Below are 17566 nucleotides of genomic sequence, written 5' to 3' on the forward strand. Positions count from 1 at the left end.
TGACTTAGTGGAAAGACCACTGAACTAGAAATTGAGACCTAGGTCCCAGCCCCAGTTTTGCCCTAATTAGTCACATGGCCTTAGTCAAGCTTTTTGCCCTTTCTGATCTGCCTCCTAATTAATCTATGTCAAATCGGAGGGTTGAATTATATCTCTAGTCCCCAATCTTTTGATCATCATGGATCCTTCTTATTGTTTTTCTCTGTATTTTGAAAATGGCTATAAAACTAACTAAAATGTTTAGGGAACAATGTTTCCTCTTATTTACACTTGATATCAAAGTCATTTGGGTGTGGACAGCCCAGACTCAGTGGTCAGTGACCAGTGCGTGGTCAAGCACCAGGGGAGTCTGCTTAGGAATGCCTGGGTTCAGATACCATGAGAAGTCAGCAGTTTAAATTCTGGTTCTACTTTCCACCTAGCATTTGCAAATCCATCCCTATCCCAAGAAACACTTGGATCATCTGAGCAGAGTCTGGAAACGGTTGGGCGATGGAGGAACCACATGTAGCTGATGACCTTCTGGTATGACTAGATCCTGTTGATCAAGAAGGAATCATTTACTGCGAGCTTGCAATCTGGCTGCTCCTTGGACTGTGTTTGGATCCCCTTCTGCCCTCTGTCCAGGGCCTTCCCCAAATCTCTGAGACTATCAATCTTTTAGCTCCCTAGTTGACTCATGGCAGGGAAGTTGACTTGTATCAGCCATTCACCCGACCCTGCAAAGCAATCAGTCAGGAACCTTGACAACTTCACTGGGATTCTGTCCATATGCAAATCAGATTTTGTTCTATCCCTTGTCTTTATTTCCTTGAAGAAGAGAGCTTTGATGCAGATAACCATGAAAGGCTTACGTTTGCATAATGTGTTACGGTTCACAGAAGTCTCTTCACACGCACAACACCACGCCAAACCTCGTAACCATTGGCAAAGGTAGATGTTAGGCTTGTCTTGCAAAGGAGGGAACGGAGGCTCAAGGTAGTTAAGTGACACTACACGGCGTAGTGAAAAGAGAATGACCGGGAGCCACTGGAGTCTTGGGTCAACCCTGACTCCACCGCTTAGCAGCAGGACCACCTTGAGCAAATTACTGTATCACCCCGGGCCTCAGTCTCTACATCTGTAAAATGGGGACCACGCTTTACCAGGGGCATCGTGAGAACTGAATCAATGGCAAAATGAAAGCTGTGCACATCACTCCTCCCATGGAAACAGCCTTTCCGTTCTCTTTTGCCTCTTTGCACAGCCTGAAAACCCAGTGCTTCAGACCCCCAAGAGTCTGGGTTTGGTAGGACCGCGGCTGCCGGAGGAAGCCTCTTACCTTGAGTTTGGTGAGCGTGTGCATGTCGGCCATGAAGTCCAGCACCTCACTGATATACTGCCGCACACACTCCATCGCGGCAGTCCCACACTGAAACACAAGGACAACGCTGGGGGCGCCTTCACCGTGGCCCTGACTGCAGTCACTGTCTTGTTCTGGCTTCACGCTGTTTACTAACGAGCTGTTTCAGTTTCTGGAGCTCTGACTCACTCCGTTACTCTCCAGAGTCTGTGACTGTCTGCCCACAGTTTAGACAAAAACTGATAAAAGGCTGGTGGCGAGGCGCTAAGACAGCCCAGGCGAGACAGGAGTTAACCTGCTTTTTCTCCACTGGGGGATCGAACTGGGTTTTGTGTGCTTGTTTTTACACTGGCCTGGATACACAGATTTAGCCTTTGTAAAAGCCATTAGGATCAGAGTCCTTATGACATGAATCAACCCTGAAACTACACTAACCCTTATCACTCTGGGGAGTCTTAGATATGCACCAAATACATGCCACCTAATTCTGACACCAGAAGCTCGAACCTTTTCCCATCAAAAAACGAAAAGGATAGAAACCGACTTCATGTGTGCTGAAAGAGTCCAAGATTCTTATATTCAAGTCACTTGCGATTTAATGCCTTATGCACAGTAGGCGTGCAATGAAAGAGATAAACGTATGCTTTATGCTTGCTGTGTTCTTGCTAGGGATAAAAGAGAGAGAGAGAGGTGAAATGATCCTCTTCCCCCCGCACCAGCAGCCTGTTTGGGAAGTTTTCAAGGGAAAGAAAGCACACTTGTGTCCCCCATTATTAAATGGCATAAACCTGCCCAGGGCGATGCAGTGAATTTAGGATTATAAGCAAAGAAAAGGCAAATGAACAGACAAGCTGCTCCACGAAAGCTCTGTGAGCGAGCCCACACATCGGGCCGGGTACAATGTGGATCCAAAGCAGGCCGTCTTTGAAGCCGTCTGAATACTACGCGAAGGCCTTTCTTGGCTTTCTTTTGGAAAATCTGGAACATCAGAGACTTAACTAGCTCCCCCAGTGGTGCTCATTTTCCCATATGCATGTAAATTTGCACAGCCCTGAACTAGCTCACCTTCTATCTCTTCTAGAATGTTACGCCTGTCAGTTCCTCTGACACAATAACAAACAGTAAAATAAGGTCATTGGCAAGCGCTGTCAGAGTGTTTTCCCAGCATCTCATATGTTCTACGGTTTTCTTCTTTTAATTTAAATCAAGGGAAGGAATTATAAAAGGTTATTGTGTTCCTGCTTTTGGAATATTAATCCTTCAGTGCAAGAAAGGATTTCCCCCCGATTTATTCCATTTTCTCTGACCTTTCACATGTCATGCAAATAGGAGCATATACTCTGTTCTTTAATTTCTTGAAAAGGATTTGTTTCTTTCATAGGCAATATTTTATACCATTTCAACAAGGTAAATGTCAAAGAAAATAATTACAAGGAGCGTTATGCAATATTTGTCTTCTCAACTTTGAATTTCAAAAAATGAGAGCGAAGAATTTACTAATATCCAGTTACTTTTGCTCCAGAGACAGCACCTACATCTAATAAAAGCTTTAAAATACAGGATCATCTTAGCCATCTACACTTATAAAACAAAGCATATCATTTCCAATCCCCCCCACCCACCTTTTTTTTTTTTTAATTACTTTGCAAAATGTAAGCATAACCTTAGGTGTGTTGTTTTTTTTAAAAAGTGAAAAACATAACGAGTCAGGTTCTACTTGTTTCAGAAGGCCCATATTTATTTCAATAGGGAAACTGATGATAAGGTACTGAAAAAGCAGCCGAAACTCAAAAACATGAATGAAAGTGAATCATACCCAACTCTTCCTTGAAACTCGTATCTCATTGCAAAGTTATGTTTCTTAAGATTACAAAAGTAACACATGTTCAATGTGGAAAACTTGGGAAATAGAAATTAACAAAAAGGAGAAGAATCACACAGTCCTAATTCCTGTCCTCCACTTGTGAGATGGTCACTATGAATATTTCCTTCCGTTATTTTGAACACATACAACATACACATATACATATAATTTTCATAAGGCTGGGATCATTTTTTCTAGCCTGCTTTTAAGTTAAATCCATCATAAGCATTTTCCAATTAATTATTCTTTGAAAACGTGATTTGGTAGCCACATAATAGCCTATTTTATAGAGGCACCTTACTTTATTTAAACATACACTAATATTAGTCAACACCAAAAAAACCCCAAAACCACTCTGATTAAAAAATGGGCAGAAGACATGAATAGACATTTTTCCAAAGAAGACATCCAGTTGGCCAACAGACACATGACAAGATGCCCCAACATCGCTCATCATCAGGGAAATGCAAATCAAAACTACAATGAGATGTCACCTTACACCTGTCAGAATGGCTAAAAAAAAAAACAACAACAAGAAATAACAAGTGTTGGCAAGGATGTGGAGGAAAAGGAACCCTTGTACAGTGCTGGTGAGAATGTAAACTGGTACAGCTACTGTGAAACAGTATGGAGGGTCCTCAAAAAATTAAAAATAGAAACACTGCATGATCCCAAAATTCTACTACTGGCTATTTATCCAAAGAAAACAAAAACACTAATTCTAAAAGACACATTCACCCCTATGTTTATAGCAGCATTATTTATAGCCAAGATGCGAAAGCAATTTAAATGTCTGCCAATGGATGAATGGATAAGGAAGATGTGGTGTGTGTATACACACACACACACACACACACACACACAGAGGAATATTACTGAGCCATGAAAAGGACGAGATTGTGTCATTTGAGACAACACGGATAGACCTAGAGGTATCATGCTAAGTGAAATAAGGCAGACTGAGAAAGACAAATACCATATGATTCCATTCATATGTGGAATCTAAAAAAAAAAAAACAGTAAGTAAACAAACAAACAAAAAGCAGAAGCAGACCTATAAACACAGAGAGCAAACTGATGGTAGCCAGAGGAGAGGGGAGTAGGGGTGGGCAAAATGAGTGAAGAGGAGTGCAAGACACAGGCTTCCAGTTATGAAATGAGTAAGTCACAGAAATAAAAGGCAGAGCATAAGGAATACAGTCAATGATACTGTACTAGCCTTGTGTGGTGATGGACAGTTGAGGAATGCCAACACTGAGCAGAGCATAACATAGAAACTTGTGGGATCATCATGCTGTCCACCAGAAATTAATGTAACATTGTATGTCAATGATACTCAAAATAAAAGTTTTTAAAAAAACAATACACTCATGTTAGGTCTTAATTTTGTTTCCATATTTTTACTATTTTAAATGCTACTCTAATAAATATATTCCTTATGTGTATATTAAATTATTTTTTCCAATATCGTACTAGAAGTAAACTATCAAACTGTTCTTTGGCAAGGTTATACCATTTTTCACTACCACCAGCAGCTTATAAAAATGCTTGTTTCATATCATCAGCAAGTTTAATCATTAAGAAAGACCTGCCGATTTGCTAGCTGATTTTAATTTTTATGTTTTTAAATATTTTAATACTTTGTATTAATTTAGAGTACACTGATTGCTAGTGAGGGTAAAAGGCATATTCTGAATGGCTTACTGGGCACTGGAAAAGGTTCTACATATGGATCCTGTAACTGTTTTTGCTTTTCTGTTGTTATTGGAATGTTTGTCTTTTACTTGTTGATTTCAACAAAATTTTTATTTATTAGGGATATTATTTTTTAAGCTATCATGTAGGTAGTAAATACGGAGTTTTAAAGAATTAAACAATAAGGAAACTAGTGGGTATGCAGCAGTAACTGGCTAAGTCCTCACAGAACTGCTTCTCTTCTTCCCTCGCATGCAACTAGACCAAATTTCCCACCATCCCTTGCAGTCAGGAATGGCCATATGACAGTTCTAGCCAACGGAGTGTGAGTAGAAGAAATATGCGTCATTCAGACCTGGCCCATGAAAACTTCCACATACCATATTCTCTTCTCTTTCCCACCCACCAGTTGATTGCAGAGGACTGCCCATCAGAGAAGGAACCTGACCCCCACCTTTCATGTGGAAGTCCTCCTCCTTCTAATCTGGACACCCATTTAAACTTTATATGAGCAAACAATCAACTTTTTGTGTGTTAAGTGGCTGGAAATTCATCTCATGGCATCCTCCATCACCCTAACTGCTATTAAGAACTCTTTAAAAAGACAATAGTCTAGGAATTCTTCCCAAAAATATATTACAAAGAAATAGTCTCAAATATGGACAAAGATTTAAGCACAAAGATGTTTCTCACATATTAGTTACAATTGCAGAATATTGAAAATAATGAAAATACCCCAAAATAATTAATGTTTGCTAATATACACACTAGGTAATGTTTACTTAGCATGACTCGAGGTCTGGCATCATGCTAATAGGCTTTCCATGCATTGTCTCACTCCATCCCCAAACTAGACATTGGGCCCTATTATATCCCATTCTATAGATAACACAAATCAAAGAATCATAGATTAAATAACTTTCCTGATCACACAGCTAGTAAATGGCAGACCTCAGACTCTGGTGTGAGTCTAACCCACATGCACTTAATCACTATTCTATGGTGCGTTCACATGAGGTAATAACGCTGCATCCATCAAACTTTGGGGATAATGCTTAGGACATATGAAGCCAAAGCCACATCTATATCATAAATTCACTAGGTTTAAAAAACATGCATAGAAAAAGTGAAAGAAAATACGTTAATATGTTGGCAATAAAACTATCTCTGGGCTGAGTGATTGTTACTTTTCCTCTGTCATAAAATTTTTCCACATCAAAAAAAAAATTAAATAACCAGTATTTAAAAAAAAATAATGTTTAGCATTGGGGGTAAAACTGGTATACTTGTAAATTAATAAAACCCTTTTAGAAAACAATATGAGAATACATACTATTAAGACATTCCTACTCGCTGACTAAAGAATTTATGCCAAGGATATAATTCAAAATAAACATGAGGATGGTCTTTATAGGAACATATATATACTAGCAATGAAAGTGGAAAGTAAATAAATTTCCAACAATATGGAAATAAGCAAATTAGCATACTGAATAGATCAAAGTATGAAAAAATTTTGTAAAACAACAGAGTTCTAATCGTAAGGCAGAGGGATTATAGGTGATCTTTTTTCTTTAAAATTTACTCTACTGAAAATCTAATTTTTTTTTCAATTAACAATGAATATCTCTAAAGTTTCTGAGTTTCATTGCTACTTGCTCTCAGTGTTATTGTGGTTTCTCATCTTCAGCCCTGTTAGTGACAATCTTAACCTATTTTACCAAATAATTCACTAGTTGATAATAATGGGAATTTTTTTTTTTAATTTTCAGAGGAAATAGTACAAAGGAAACCAACGTATCACAATGTTTATTTCTTTCCAGCAGTAGTTAAATTGAATTGTTTAACAGGAGCCAGTCTAAGAAAACTGATTCTAGAAAAACTGAACTGTAATCAAATGTATTTTGTATGTCTGGTAATTTCTTTCCTCCCCTTAACTAGCTGCTTCAGTTTTACTCATGTCTCCTGGAATTAAAAGTTTCCAGGGGCTGGGATTAATTGAAATTTTCACTAGTGTTCTTTTTTTAAAAAAAAAATGCTAATATGTTCTCAATTTTATAGTTTTTTTTTTTCTATCAAGAGTGAACCAGGACACAGACCCAAAAATACCTATTCACTAAATGGGGAAATGAGAAGAAATATAAAATGTAGACAATTAATTCAGTCAGGACTTACTCCAGGTACGGAGGCAATCATCTGCTTGCTCAGGATTGTTGACTCAGCTAGTTTGGTTCCAGCATCTGCACAAATAAACTAATAAGAAATTGAAAGCATAATTACTTTTAAGAGCACTTAGACAGTAATAAGTTATTTATAGTTTTATTAACTCAGTTTAAATTCGTTAGTGTTTACTCTCATGACAATCTGCCCTGGATATATGGGGTTTGCTAATCATGACAGTTTGTGCCTATCAGAAATTCAGTCGAGTGGTACTGAGATTAACACACACAGATTCTTACTTTACCCAGACAGCTAAGAGGCACTGGAATGGTGCATTCAATCAAGGGAGAAAGGAAAGACGTCAACACTATCAGATTTATTCTGAAGTTACTCTATTTATTCTTTAGTACTTCTTGACAGTTCCTGAATTCACATAGATTTTTTCCAGACTTCATCATTATATCACACATTTAAAATGAAGACAGAAAAACAATCAACCTCATTGTGAGTATTCTACCTGTTTCTTCCCATCCGAGGCCCCTCAGTTGCTGGTCTTGCCTCTCTCACGTCACCCACACCCATCCTCTGTGCTGATAATGACCCTTACCCCTGTCCTTGCCTCACGGTACTTTTCACACACTTCCCCTGTAACAGTCACGACACTAGACTGCAGTGACCTAGGAGTCTGTGTTGCAACTCCCTACGAGCTCTCCGAGGGCACAGACTCTATTCACCTGCCCCGCAGAACTAGCTTCCTGCTTGACATCATGGAGGGGCTCAGCAAAACCATGTGAAATGAATCAATGAATCAATTATGACAAGATCATGATGGGGATGGATGTGCCAGGTTACGATTTAATTTGCTTCATTACAGATGTTTATAGGTGTTTCCCACTTAATACAATACCCAATTGTGTATTAATGGTCTCAGGAAAAAAAGTTAAACATGAAGTCTGCAGAGTTTGCTATGAACGATTAAGTCCCGCTTAATTTCTCTTGCCTGGCCTCTGGCCAGTGGCCCCAACAACTCTGGGATCCAAAGCTGCTGTTACGCATAGTTCAGTGGCTCTGGAAGAAGCTTTGACACTGACAGTTCTTCCTACCCATTCCACTCTCACACTGGAAGAAAAGTTAGGTAGGTCAAGATGATGGGTCCTGCGAGGCAGGTTAGGTCCCTGGCAAACTGGGGAGAAGTAATACGGGTTCGGGTCATAGAGAAAAGCTCAAGGGGGTCTGATAAAAAACAGAAACCAGCATACTGTCAGGCTAATCAGGGCTCAGAATCAGAGCATTAATAGGTAGCGGGTTTTGGCTAACAATGCAGAGATTTTGGCCAAAGACCTTCTGAGGCACCCTGAGCCTTCTTGTTCAAGGCCTTGTTCAAGAGCTGGTCTTCAAGCACAGTCCTCCAGGAGGAGTATTTCGTCACAGAACTGAGCTGGGGGCCAGAGGAGAGCGAGCACAGCTGTCCCTGACAGCCACATGGCAGGAGTAGATGCGTATCTCCACTCCTCATTCACACACAATCATCTCCATTTGCCTCAAATATAGTTACAGAAAGCTGAAGAATCTCTTTGGCCATGAACTCTGACTCTGGCAAAGAAAGTACCAGCTAGTAACATCCAGGGAACACTTAAAATTTTCCATTATTTTATTCAGGAATGCTTACCACTTGGACTTATTCCTAATATAAGTAAAAGGAAATAAATCAGGGTTTTTTTTTTTTTTAAAAGGAAAGCCTAAAACTTTGGCCAGAACCTGTCAGTAAAAAAGTAAAATATTGGATGGAAGTACATGGTCAAAAGAAGAAACAGTTCCAACCTCCTGGCAGATACTGCATGTTCTCCCATAAAATGTATTTTCAAAAGCTATCTGAGTCTGCAATCTAAGACAAACTACTTAGAACTGAGTTTCAAAACCTCTGTCAGGATACCAACATTTTAATTAATTTCTTTACAGCAGAAATGAGAGCCAAAAGCCCAGGGGAGGACAGAAGTACATACAAGTGTGAGGGAAGGGAAGCTCAGACAGAGAGGATGCTCTGCGGTGGTTTCAGGCCTATGGCCCCCTAATGTGTGCTTCCATGGCCTGGCTGTGCCCTTGAGAGCAAGAGAAGATCAGTGGAGAAGCAAAACTTCAATGTCTCTATCTCCCTTCAGAAGAAGCCCTTCTCGCCTCCCACATTTAGCAAAGCTGAACGAGTAGCATCATGGAAGTAGATTGTCAGTCATATCACGTCCTCGATGGGAGGTCAAGTTAAAATGTCTGCTTTGCAGTAACTCTTAGAAGTCAAAATTAATCAAAAATCACCCATCTACCATTTGTTTTTTATCAATGCATTTAAACCCAGTGTAATTTTGGGGGCGCCCAGCTGGCTCAGTCAGTAGAGCATGCAACTCTTGATCTCAGGATTGTGAGTTCAAGCCCCATGTGTGGTGTGGAGTTTACATAAAATTTAAAAAACTTTTTTAAAAAATAAAAATAAATAAATCCAGTGTAATTTTCACATAATATGTACAACTAAAACCTTAATAAACGCTTCTGTTTTTTTACAGAGCTGCCAACCATGAGCTGCAATACCCCATTCGGATTGTACAGAATTGTTCACAATATAAAGATATAACTAAAACCAGAGAGGGAAAGGATGTTTTTCACAGAGGGAAGAATTCCATACTTTGAGACAGAAATATGCCTAATGAAACATGCACTCCCGCACGAACACAAAAGAACACAAAAGAAACACGACATCTATTATGTGTCATTGTTAAATTCATTATCAAAATGAGACTCAAAATAATATCTCCACCTCTCACCCAGAGAGTGATCAGATTATTAGTAACTCAACTAATAATAATAACCCCACGTCAATAGTAATCTGTGACTTAAAGACAACAGCCATCCCTCCGCATGTCTTTGTCCTCCAGCCCACCACGAACCTATCTTTAAAAGCGAATGTTTCACCCACACAGTTTCTCACGCTAGACTGTGCAGGTATATCCCACACAGTGGGAGAGCCACATGCAAATGAGCAGAATGTCTACTCTTGACACATAATAGGAGTTGAGGAAATGCTTTTTGATTTGGGCTTATATAGCCTTTACAGAGGCTTTTAATGAGTTACCACTCTATTATGAAGACTCTGCTTTAATCCCAGCGAGAGAACACCTATAATAACCTATTACACATAAGCTATCTACAGCCGACCAGCGGAAAAGAAGAGGTTGCTGGTGAAAGCAAAAATGTCCACGGGTCTGAACGAAAACAAGATAGGGCATCTGTCCAAAGTTCTGAAGAACTATGCCCTGTTGGTCGACGATCTAGATTCTGAAGAACACACATATCTTTTTCAATTTGGCAAATTCTTTCCTATCTCCGAGCCTCTTTTCTTGAAAAAGTAAAGAATCCACTTGCAGGGCGCCTGGGTGGCTCAGTCGTTAAGCATCTGCCTTCGGCTCAGGTCATGATCCCAGGGTCCTGGGACTGAGGCCCACATCGGGCTCCCTGCTCCGCAGGAGGCCTGTTTCTCCCTCTCCCACTCCCCCTGCTTGTGTTTCCTCTCTCGCTGTATCTCTCTGCCAAATAAATAAATAAAATCTTTAAAAAAAAAAAAAATCCACTTGCACATCTAAGGACTCCTGACCTGATACACAAGTCAAAATAAGTACTAGGAGCCATGGCTAGACGACACAGTGAACAGGTGGGAGATTTCCCATGATACCGGGCCTCCAGAAGGAATTTCTAAGAATTAAAAAACCAATTGGTACATACCCTACCTTGAACCATTTAAAACTTGGGTGGCCCCACATCCCTTGGGTAAATGTTCCATTGTTCTTTAAGGGCAGAGTACGTGGTAAACAACAAAGATATCATCTATCTATGAGAAGAATGTTAAAGGCTCCACGTCTGTGAACTCATCTACCCAGTCCATGATTAGAGAAACAATAATGGAAATACCCTAGTGGTCCCTGTGGGAGGAAAGAATGAAGGGAAAACCCAAGGCCTGAGCAACTGACTCTGTCACTAATGCAGTCAGGGGTCATTCAGGATGGATCCCTGGGGGAGTTTTTCATTCCAATGCATGCTTTCCTTTCTGTTTCCAAGTTGCATTTTCAGTTAAACAAAACCACTCTCACTGCCATCAGATGATGGTTGCTGATATCTGCAGAGGAAGTCACTGTTGGCCCCAGACAGATTATCTGTCCGTACCGTGAGCCTGGTCTTCCAGGTGCCAGGAACTGATATTCCTTCAGTAAGGATGAAAGCTTCTCTCAGACTCCAGACTAGATTCTCTGGTCTAAGAGAAGCTACCAGACAACAGGCTATCACCTCCACCATCGTCCAGAGAACACCTGCAGGAACCCTGCAGTCAAGGGCAAGAAATAAAGGAACTGGGAGAACCTACAGAAAGATGTCCTATTCATAGAGACAAAAGATGCTTCTCCCTCAGCCCATGAGGGGCCCCATGGAGGACCTCTCTCCTTGGCTAAGGAGGAACCACTGGGCAGATAAGGAAACTACCTCTGTTTTTTCAAGTGTGCTTAACTTTTATTTCTCTCAGTAATGAAAATGGTTTATTCTAAGAGTATATAGAACAAAAATGTATTACTTCAAAATGGTGTACTGTTTAACATTTTTTCATCGGGAAGATTGAAACATTATTCATAAAGTCGTTTCTCATGGGCATGACCCCAAAGTGTCTCTGAAATACCTCTCCAAGTTAAATAATTTTACAACTTGATTCTTAACATTTAATGATTCCATGACAAATACATACTTGTTCTAAAAAGATGAAGATGGTATTTATTTGAAATGGTATATGAGAATCCGAAAAACACATTCAGAGCAATCTACTCTTTGGGGCTTCTTTATTCCTAAAGCTAATTTGTTTTTGTTATTTATTCACCTAGTTGTGATGCACTAATCACTGTTTTCATGGTTTCCTTAAGCAATGGGCAATTTGAACTGTCAGTGTTCTTTTGCTGTCTTGTGACAAGTGCTTATTAGGGTTGACTAACGTACTTCACAGAAAACCAGCCCCCAGCAGCAGTCACGGCATGGGGTGCTAGACCCCAAGAAGATCAGCCAGACGGATCAGCCCTGCTCAAGACTGAGGGCAATGAAGGGAACGTTCTCCGAGGGAAGCAGGAAAGCACTATTAGGGCTGGAAACCTAGGCTGTTTGCAGGTGCCCATCTGGAACACTATCCACCACCTGAGCCGGCCACCCCCTCTGCTCCAGCACTTTCCATACTGTGCACACTTCCAGTAGAGCGGTTAGCATGTTATTGGGATAGGGTTTATGTCTTTTATACCGCCATATCCCCAGAAACCTAGCCCGACACAGGTGGTTGGTAAGAAGCCAGTGACTCCCATTCACTGTCAGCCTGCTAGCTTAAATCCCTCATGGGCCTTTCCCCCTAAGCCCAGTCCACCTGCCCTCTTCTCCAAACTAGCGTGGATCCCTTTCGCCCTTATGGTCGGTTTGTGTCCAAGGTGCTTGTACTCAAAAGCAGTGAAGTTGCTGCAGCGGAAGCAGGAGGGGCTGGCCAGGGGCAATCCCCCGGAAGAGCTTCAAAGTCAGCCCCTCCTTAGGAACATGGGTACTTCCTGGCTATGATTTGTCTTCCGTCTTCCTCTTAGGTTGTCTAGCGTCCTGGTACAATGCGAGCCGTTTTGTTTTGCTATATCATGCCCGACATTCATTGCTGGCATTGGCCAGCGGTCAGTGCTCTCAGAGGGCTTCAGGGTGCCCTGGAAAGCCAGACCAGGGCTCACTGAGAGCACACCAACTTCTCACTAAATCTCATGCCTTTGAGAAACGTTCGATTCTGGTTCTAGGGATTAGGAGTCTGTGGTGGGGGAGGAGGGAGACCAGTAGTAGATATTAAATGCTAAGGGACAGCTGTTGTTCCTCCTCGTCCCCCAGGGAAACTGAACTTCTGCACATACCTCAATGCCCACACAGTCCCTCTTCCACATCACTTCCTTACTCAGTGCACACCTCTGCAACTGTACCCATCACCCTGTGTTGGAAATGTCTGCTTACATGTCAACTTCGCCCACTGGATTGTAAACTCCCGGGAGGAAGGGGCCATGGCTTAATCATTTCCCCAGCACCTGGGCCAGGTTCAGGGCTCCGACTGACTTACTGAGCCTTCCTCCATCTCCCAGGCTGAGCCGGCCACCCCCTCTGCTCTAGCACTTTCCATACCGTGCACACTTCCGGTAGAGTGGTTAGCACGTTATTGGGATAGGGTTTATGTCTTTTATACCGCCATATCCCCAGAACCTAGCCCGACACAGGTGGTTGGTAAATATTTGTAGTGGGAGATACTACTGAATAGTCAATGCGGCTATTTGTCAATAGTCAATGGCACCAGCTGATGGAAGACCTCATAGCTCAGGTCAGTGCAGGTTTTCAGTGTAGGGAGTAATCTGATAAAAAGCAGAGTTTGAGCAAAATTCCTTTAGTCAGCCAGAGGCCAGAAGCCTGCATTTGTGTGGAGAGAGGGGAAGGCAGTACAAACAGCAAGGAGCCGTCAAGGTGAGAGGGGCCAGGAGCCTGACGAGGCTGTGCTCCACACTGAACAGACCCTGGTGGATGTGGACACCACTTATGTCAGCTGTGTGGTCTTGGGCAAGTCACTGAACCCCCCTGAGCCCCAGTCTCTCACCTGCGACACAGAACTAATACCTCCCATGGTTGTAAGGACTAAGTGAGGGGAGGATTAAAGTACCAAGCATGCTGCTTGGCACACCATGCTTATGACCTTTCCTTCTCCCTCATCTCTCCCAATGGCACCCCAGGTACCTAAGATTCAAGGACACTTGTCTAGTTCTTTGATATCAAGCTCCCATTGTCCCCTGGTCATTTAATCTCAACCTTGTAGGCCCAGACTCTGAGACTGGTCTTCATGCTCATCAGGAAGAAATAAAACAGCTGTGACTCGTTTCCTGAGCACTTTGCACAAAGGCAGTCTGAATGATACCCTGGTCCCAGGCGTAGTGCATGGCCACGTCTTTAAGTCTAGCCTTGGAGTATGAGGTGGGGTCCCAGTCTACCTGATCCCCTGCTAACTTCTCTAGCGTACCAGCCTGCTTTTCTCAACTTCATCCTCAGGTCATTATCCCTAAATTTATTCCACCTTCCTGTTAAAGCCTCCCCCCATTGCTTGAAGCCAGTCAGCCCCTGGTGCTGAACCCCAACCTCATAAAAGACACCCACCAGTTCTTGGTGGCCTGGCTCAAATACCACCTCTTTCATGAAGTCTTCCCTGGTTTCACATCATATGAGATGGGATGCCTCCTGCTCTTAACTCCCCACCAGGACTTTGTTTATATAGCTCTCTCTCACAGCACTAATCAGAGCCTATCATGTGTGATAAAAACTTGCACACTTGTCTAAGATGCTGAGCTAAGGATGCCAGGGATGGAGGGTTTCAGCCCCTCATCAGCAACCCTACAGCCAAAAGCATTAACTTGATAAGTTCTCCAGAACCTTCTTTGTATGCATTCAAGCCCTTCTGCCTCGGGGCTCCTATGGGTGCTGGTGCTTTTCACCTCCACCTGCCACCCTGGCTGGACTCCGTACGTCCTGCCACTTGATTGTCTGTGGTCGGGCCCACCCTCACCTTCAATTCTGCTTCATGGAGATGTGGCGACCCATCCGTATGGACATGACTCTGCAACCAGACCTCAGCCTAGTCCCCCATCTGTGGCTTTATCAGTTCCCTACCAGCTCCGGTAGCCATTCATGAGTTGCCCTCTGACCTAACCAGGTGTAAATTTCTTGAGGGCAGAAATTAGTGTCCCCTTCTTCTTTGGCCCCTCACAGCACTAGTTGCACTGTAGGAACAAAATAAATGCTCCCTTTCTGTCTTTCTTAGCCAGTGGAAGTGCCAAGGGCGTAATATTACTTCGGTCATGGCTCATATAAGATAGATTAGTTCTCATTTCCAGGAGGAGTTACTCGATTTGTGCATATGCTCCACACCTTTCTTAATTTTTCCAAACATGGTGGATCTTGTGGTAAGTATTACAAACAACACAGAAGCCCACCTGGACAAGCAGGAGGAGGTTTGTATCTGGTAAAGGGGATTTGAGCTTCAGGGCCTGCAGGAGCTCCAGAACAACACTACGAGACAAGTAGAATTTATCCCGCTCCTAAACAGAACAAAAGAGAAGAAGGTAAGCTATGTCTAAAAACTCGGTTAGAACAGATCTATGTCAAAAGAGCTTCCAAAAGATTCACAGGTTGGAAATGAAAACCAGTATTTGAAAATGCATAATGACCTGTCCTTAAGAAATAAAACTCAAACGAAAAAGAAAAAACTTTAAAGGGCATTTTTGTGTGAGTAATGAGTTTATAGAAGCACCGAGAACACATCATTCAATGGATAAGAAAAAGATAGGATAGCTCTTAAATACTGAAACCACTGGATTGGGTTCTTGTTCACAGGAAATGATAAGTTCCAAGAAATGCAGAAATTAAATCGAAAAGCATTATTTCCAAAAGAAAATGATTTATTTAGAGAAAAATATATACAGCTATTTTCAGGGTCTCGTATCCTCTCTAAAGAACCCACTTTTCAAATGTGCTGCTTAAGCACGCAGAAAAATAGACAGACGGAGTATATTATGTACTACCCCCCATCTTTGTCAAATCGCAACATGTTGATTTAACATTTTTCACAATAAATAAAACATCCCAGAGGGGTGCCTGGGTGGCTCAGTTGGCTAAGCGTCTGACTCTTGGTTTCCACTCAGGTCATGATCTCAGGGTTGTGAGATCAAGCCCCACATCAGGCTCCACACTTTGCAGCCTGCTTAAGATTCTCTCCCTCTCTCTCCTTCTGCCCCTCCCCCCACAACTCATGTGCTTGCTATCTCAAAAAAAAAAAAAAAAATCACAGAAACAGTTGCAACCACCTATATGGTGCTCTCTTTTCTTTCTCCCTTCCTTGAAGTAGCCACTATTTTGAACCTGGTGCTTATGTTTTTACTACATATGCATGCCTTTGTTACAAGGTATAATATTATTTTTGCATGTCTTTGTAACTTTCTATTACAGTATCATACTGTGCATCTCTTTCTGCAACTTTTAATTTCTCACTACATTTTATTTTTGAAATTAGTCCCTATTGATACGTGTAGCTCTAGTTCTTTTAACTAAATGGCTTAATTATATTTTATTATATGAACACACCGGAATTCATTGATCTATTCTCCTGTTAATAGAACATGGGATCATTTTCAATTTTGTAAGTTTTTTTTTTATTGCCAACTACAACACACATGCAGAAAAGTACGTAAGACACAAATGTGCAGATAAAATGGACTCGTATCGTCTGAACGCCAAGGTCAAAGAGCAAGCACATCGCAAGCACCTCAGAAGCCTGCTCTGTGCCCTCATAACCAAGTAACCGGATCTACTTTCTTTTCTTTCTCCTCATTTTTACTCATGGTATACTGCCCTCTTGTGTGTTCAATGATCTTTGCGTGCTTAAAGTTTTATTAAAAAATTATTTCTAGGGACGCCTGGGTGGCTCAGTCGTTAACCGTCTGCCTTCGGCTCAGGTCATGATCCCGGGGTCCTGGGATCAAGCCCCGCATCGGGCTCCTAGCTCTGCGGGAAGCCTGCTTCTCCCTCTCCCACTCCCCCTGCTTGTGTTCCCTCTCTCACTGTATCTATCCCTGTCAAATGAATAAATAAAATCTTTAAAAGAACAATAAATAAATAAATAAATAAATAAATAAATAAATAAATAAATATTTCTAGAAATCATTCGAGGCTTGAAATGTTCTCTTCATCCAAAGAGCTCTCTGCTTTTTGCCAGGTTCCTGGAAGCACTAGCCTGGTCCAGGGTTACCTTAATAAACACACAAGCCTTGTAATATCTTATCTTGGGCCACCAGAGGGTGTGACACTGAGCTCAATTGGTGTGAGGACGATTTCATCTCTGGGTTATCTTTACTTTGTGGTCCTGTGCAGAATCAGACCGAGTCCCTGCTACTGAAAGTCCTGGATTCTGACTCTTGTTCCCTTCCTGGATCTTCCAGAATTGCAACTCAGCCTCTCAGTCACATCTCTGCCCTTCTGTGCTCTCCCAGATCTTAGCCTGGTGATTCATCTATATCTGGTTAGCATTTTGATGCACTGAAGTTTTCAGAAAATATTCTGTTCGCTTCTTTAACTTTTTAAGTGGGAAGATAGGTTCAAATGATCTAGCCCATTATTATCAGGAGAGAAGTCTAAAATTTTTATTAAAATTATACTAAATTTATAGGTTATTTTGTGAGAATTAACTGTCTTTATTATGCTGGATCCTCATCCATGAACATGAGATCTATCTCCATTTATTTAATGTCGAATAAAACTTTCTGGTTATCTCCATAAGTTCTTGCACATTCTGTTAGATTTATTCTTTGTTGACACAATAAATGACATTTTTAAATACATTTAAAGTATATTTTGTAATCATTTTAGCTGAATATTAAAGGTGGAAG

General features: G+C 41.5%; 1 protein-coding gene across 1 annotated transcript in view; it reads right to left on the minus strand.

Moving 5' to 3' along the window:
• Positions 1 to 17566, minus strand: part of UNC79 (unc-79 homolog, NALCN channel complex subunit) — a 193454-nt gene that overhangs the window by 18809 nt on the left and 157079 nt on the right. Inside the window, exons 41-43 of the mRNA XM_034992429.1 lie at positions 15119 to 15223; positions 7077 to 7154; positions 1322 to 1411 (exon numbers count right to left, since the gene is read on the minus strand). Of these exons, the coding sequence (XP_034848320.1) occupies positions 1322 to 1411; positions 7077 to 7154; positions 15119 to 15223 (273 nt within the window). The remainder of the gene's footprint in view (positions 1 to 1321; positions 1412 to 7076; positions 7155 to 15118; positions 15224 to 17566) is intronic.

This window comes from Mirounga leonina, unplaced genomic scaffold (genome assembly GCF_011800145.1).
Source record: "Mirounga leonina isolate KUSES-001 unplaced genomic scaffold, KU_Mleo_1.0 Mir_82, whole genome shotgun sequence".
NCBI classification, from domain to species: Eukaryota; Metazoa; Chordata; class Mammalia; order Carnivora; family Phocidae; genus Mirounga; species Mirounga leonina.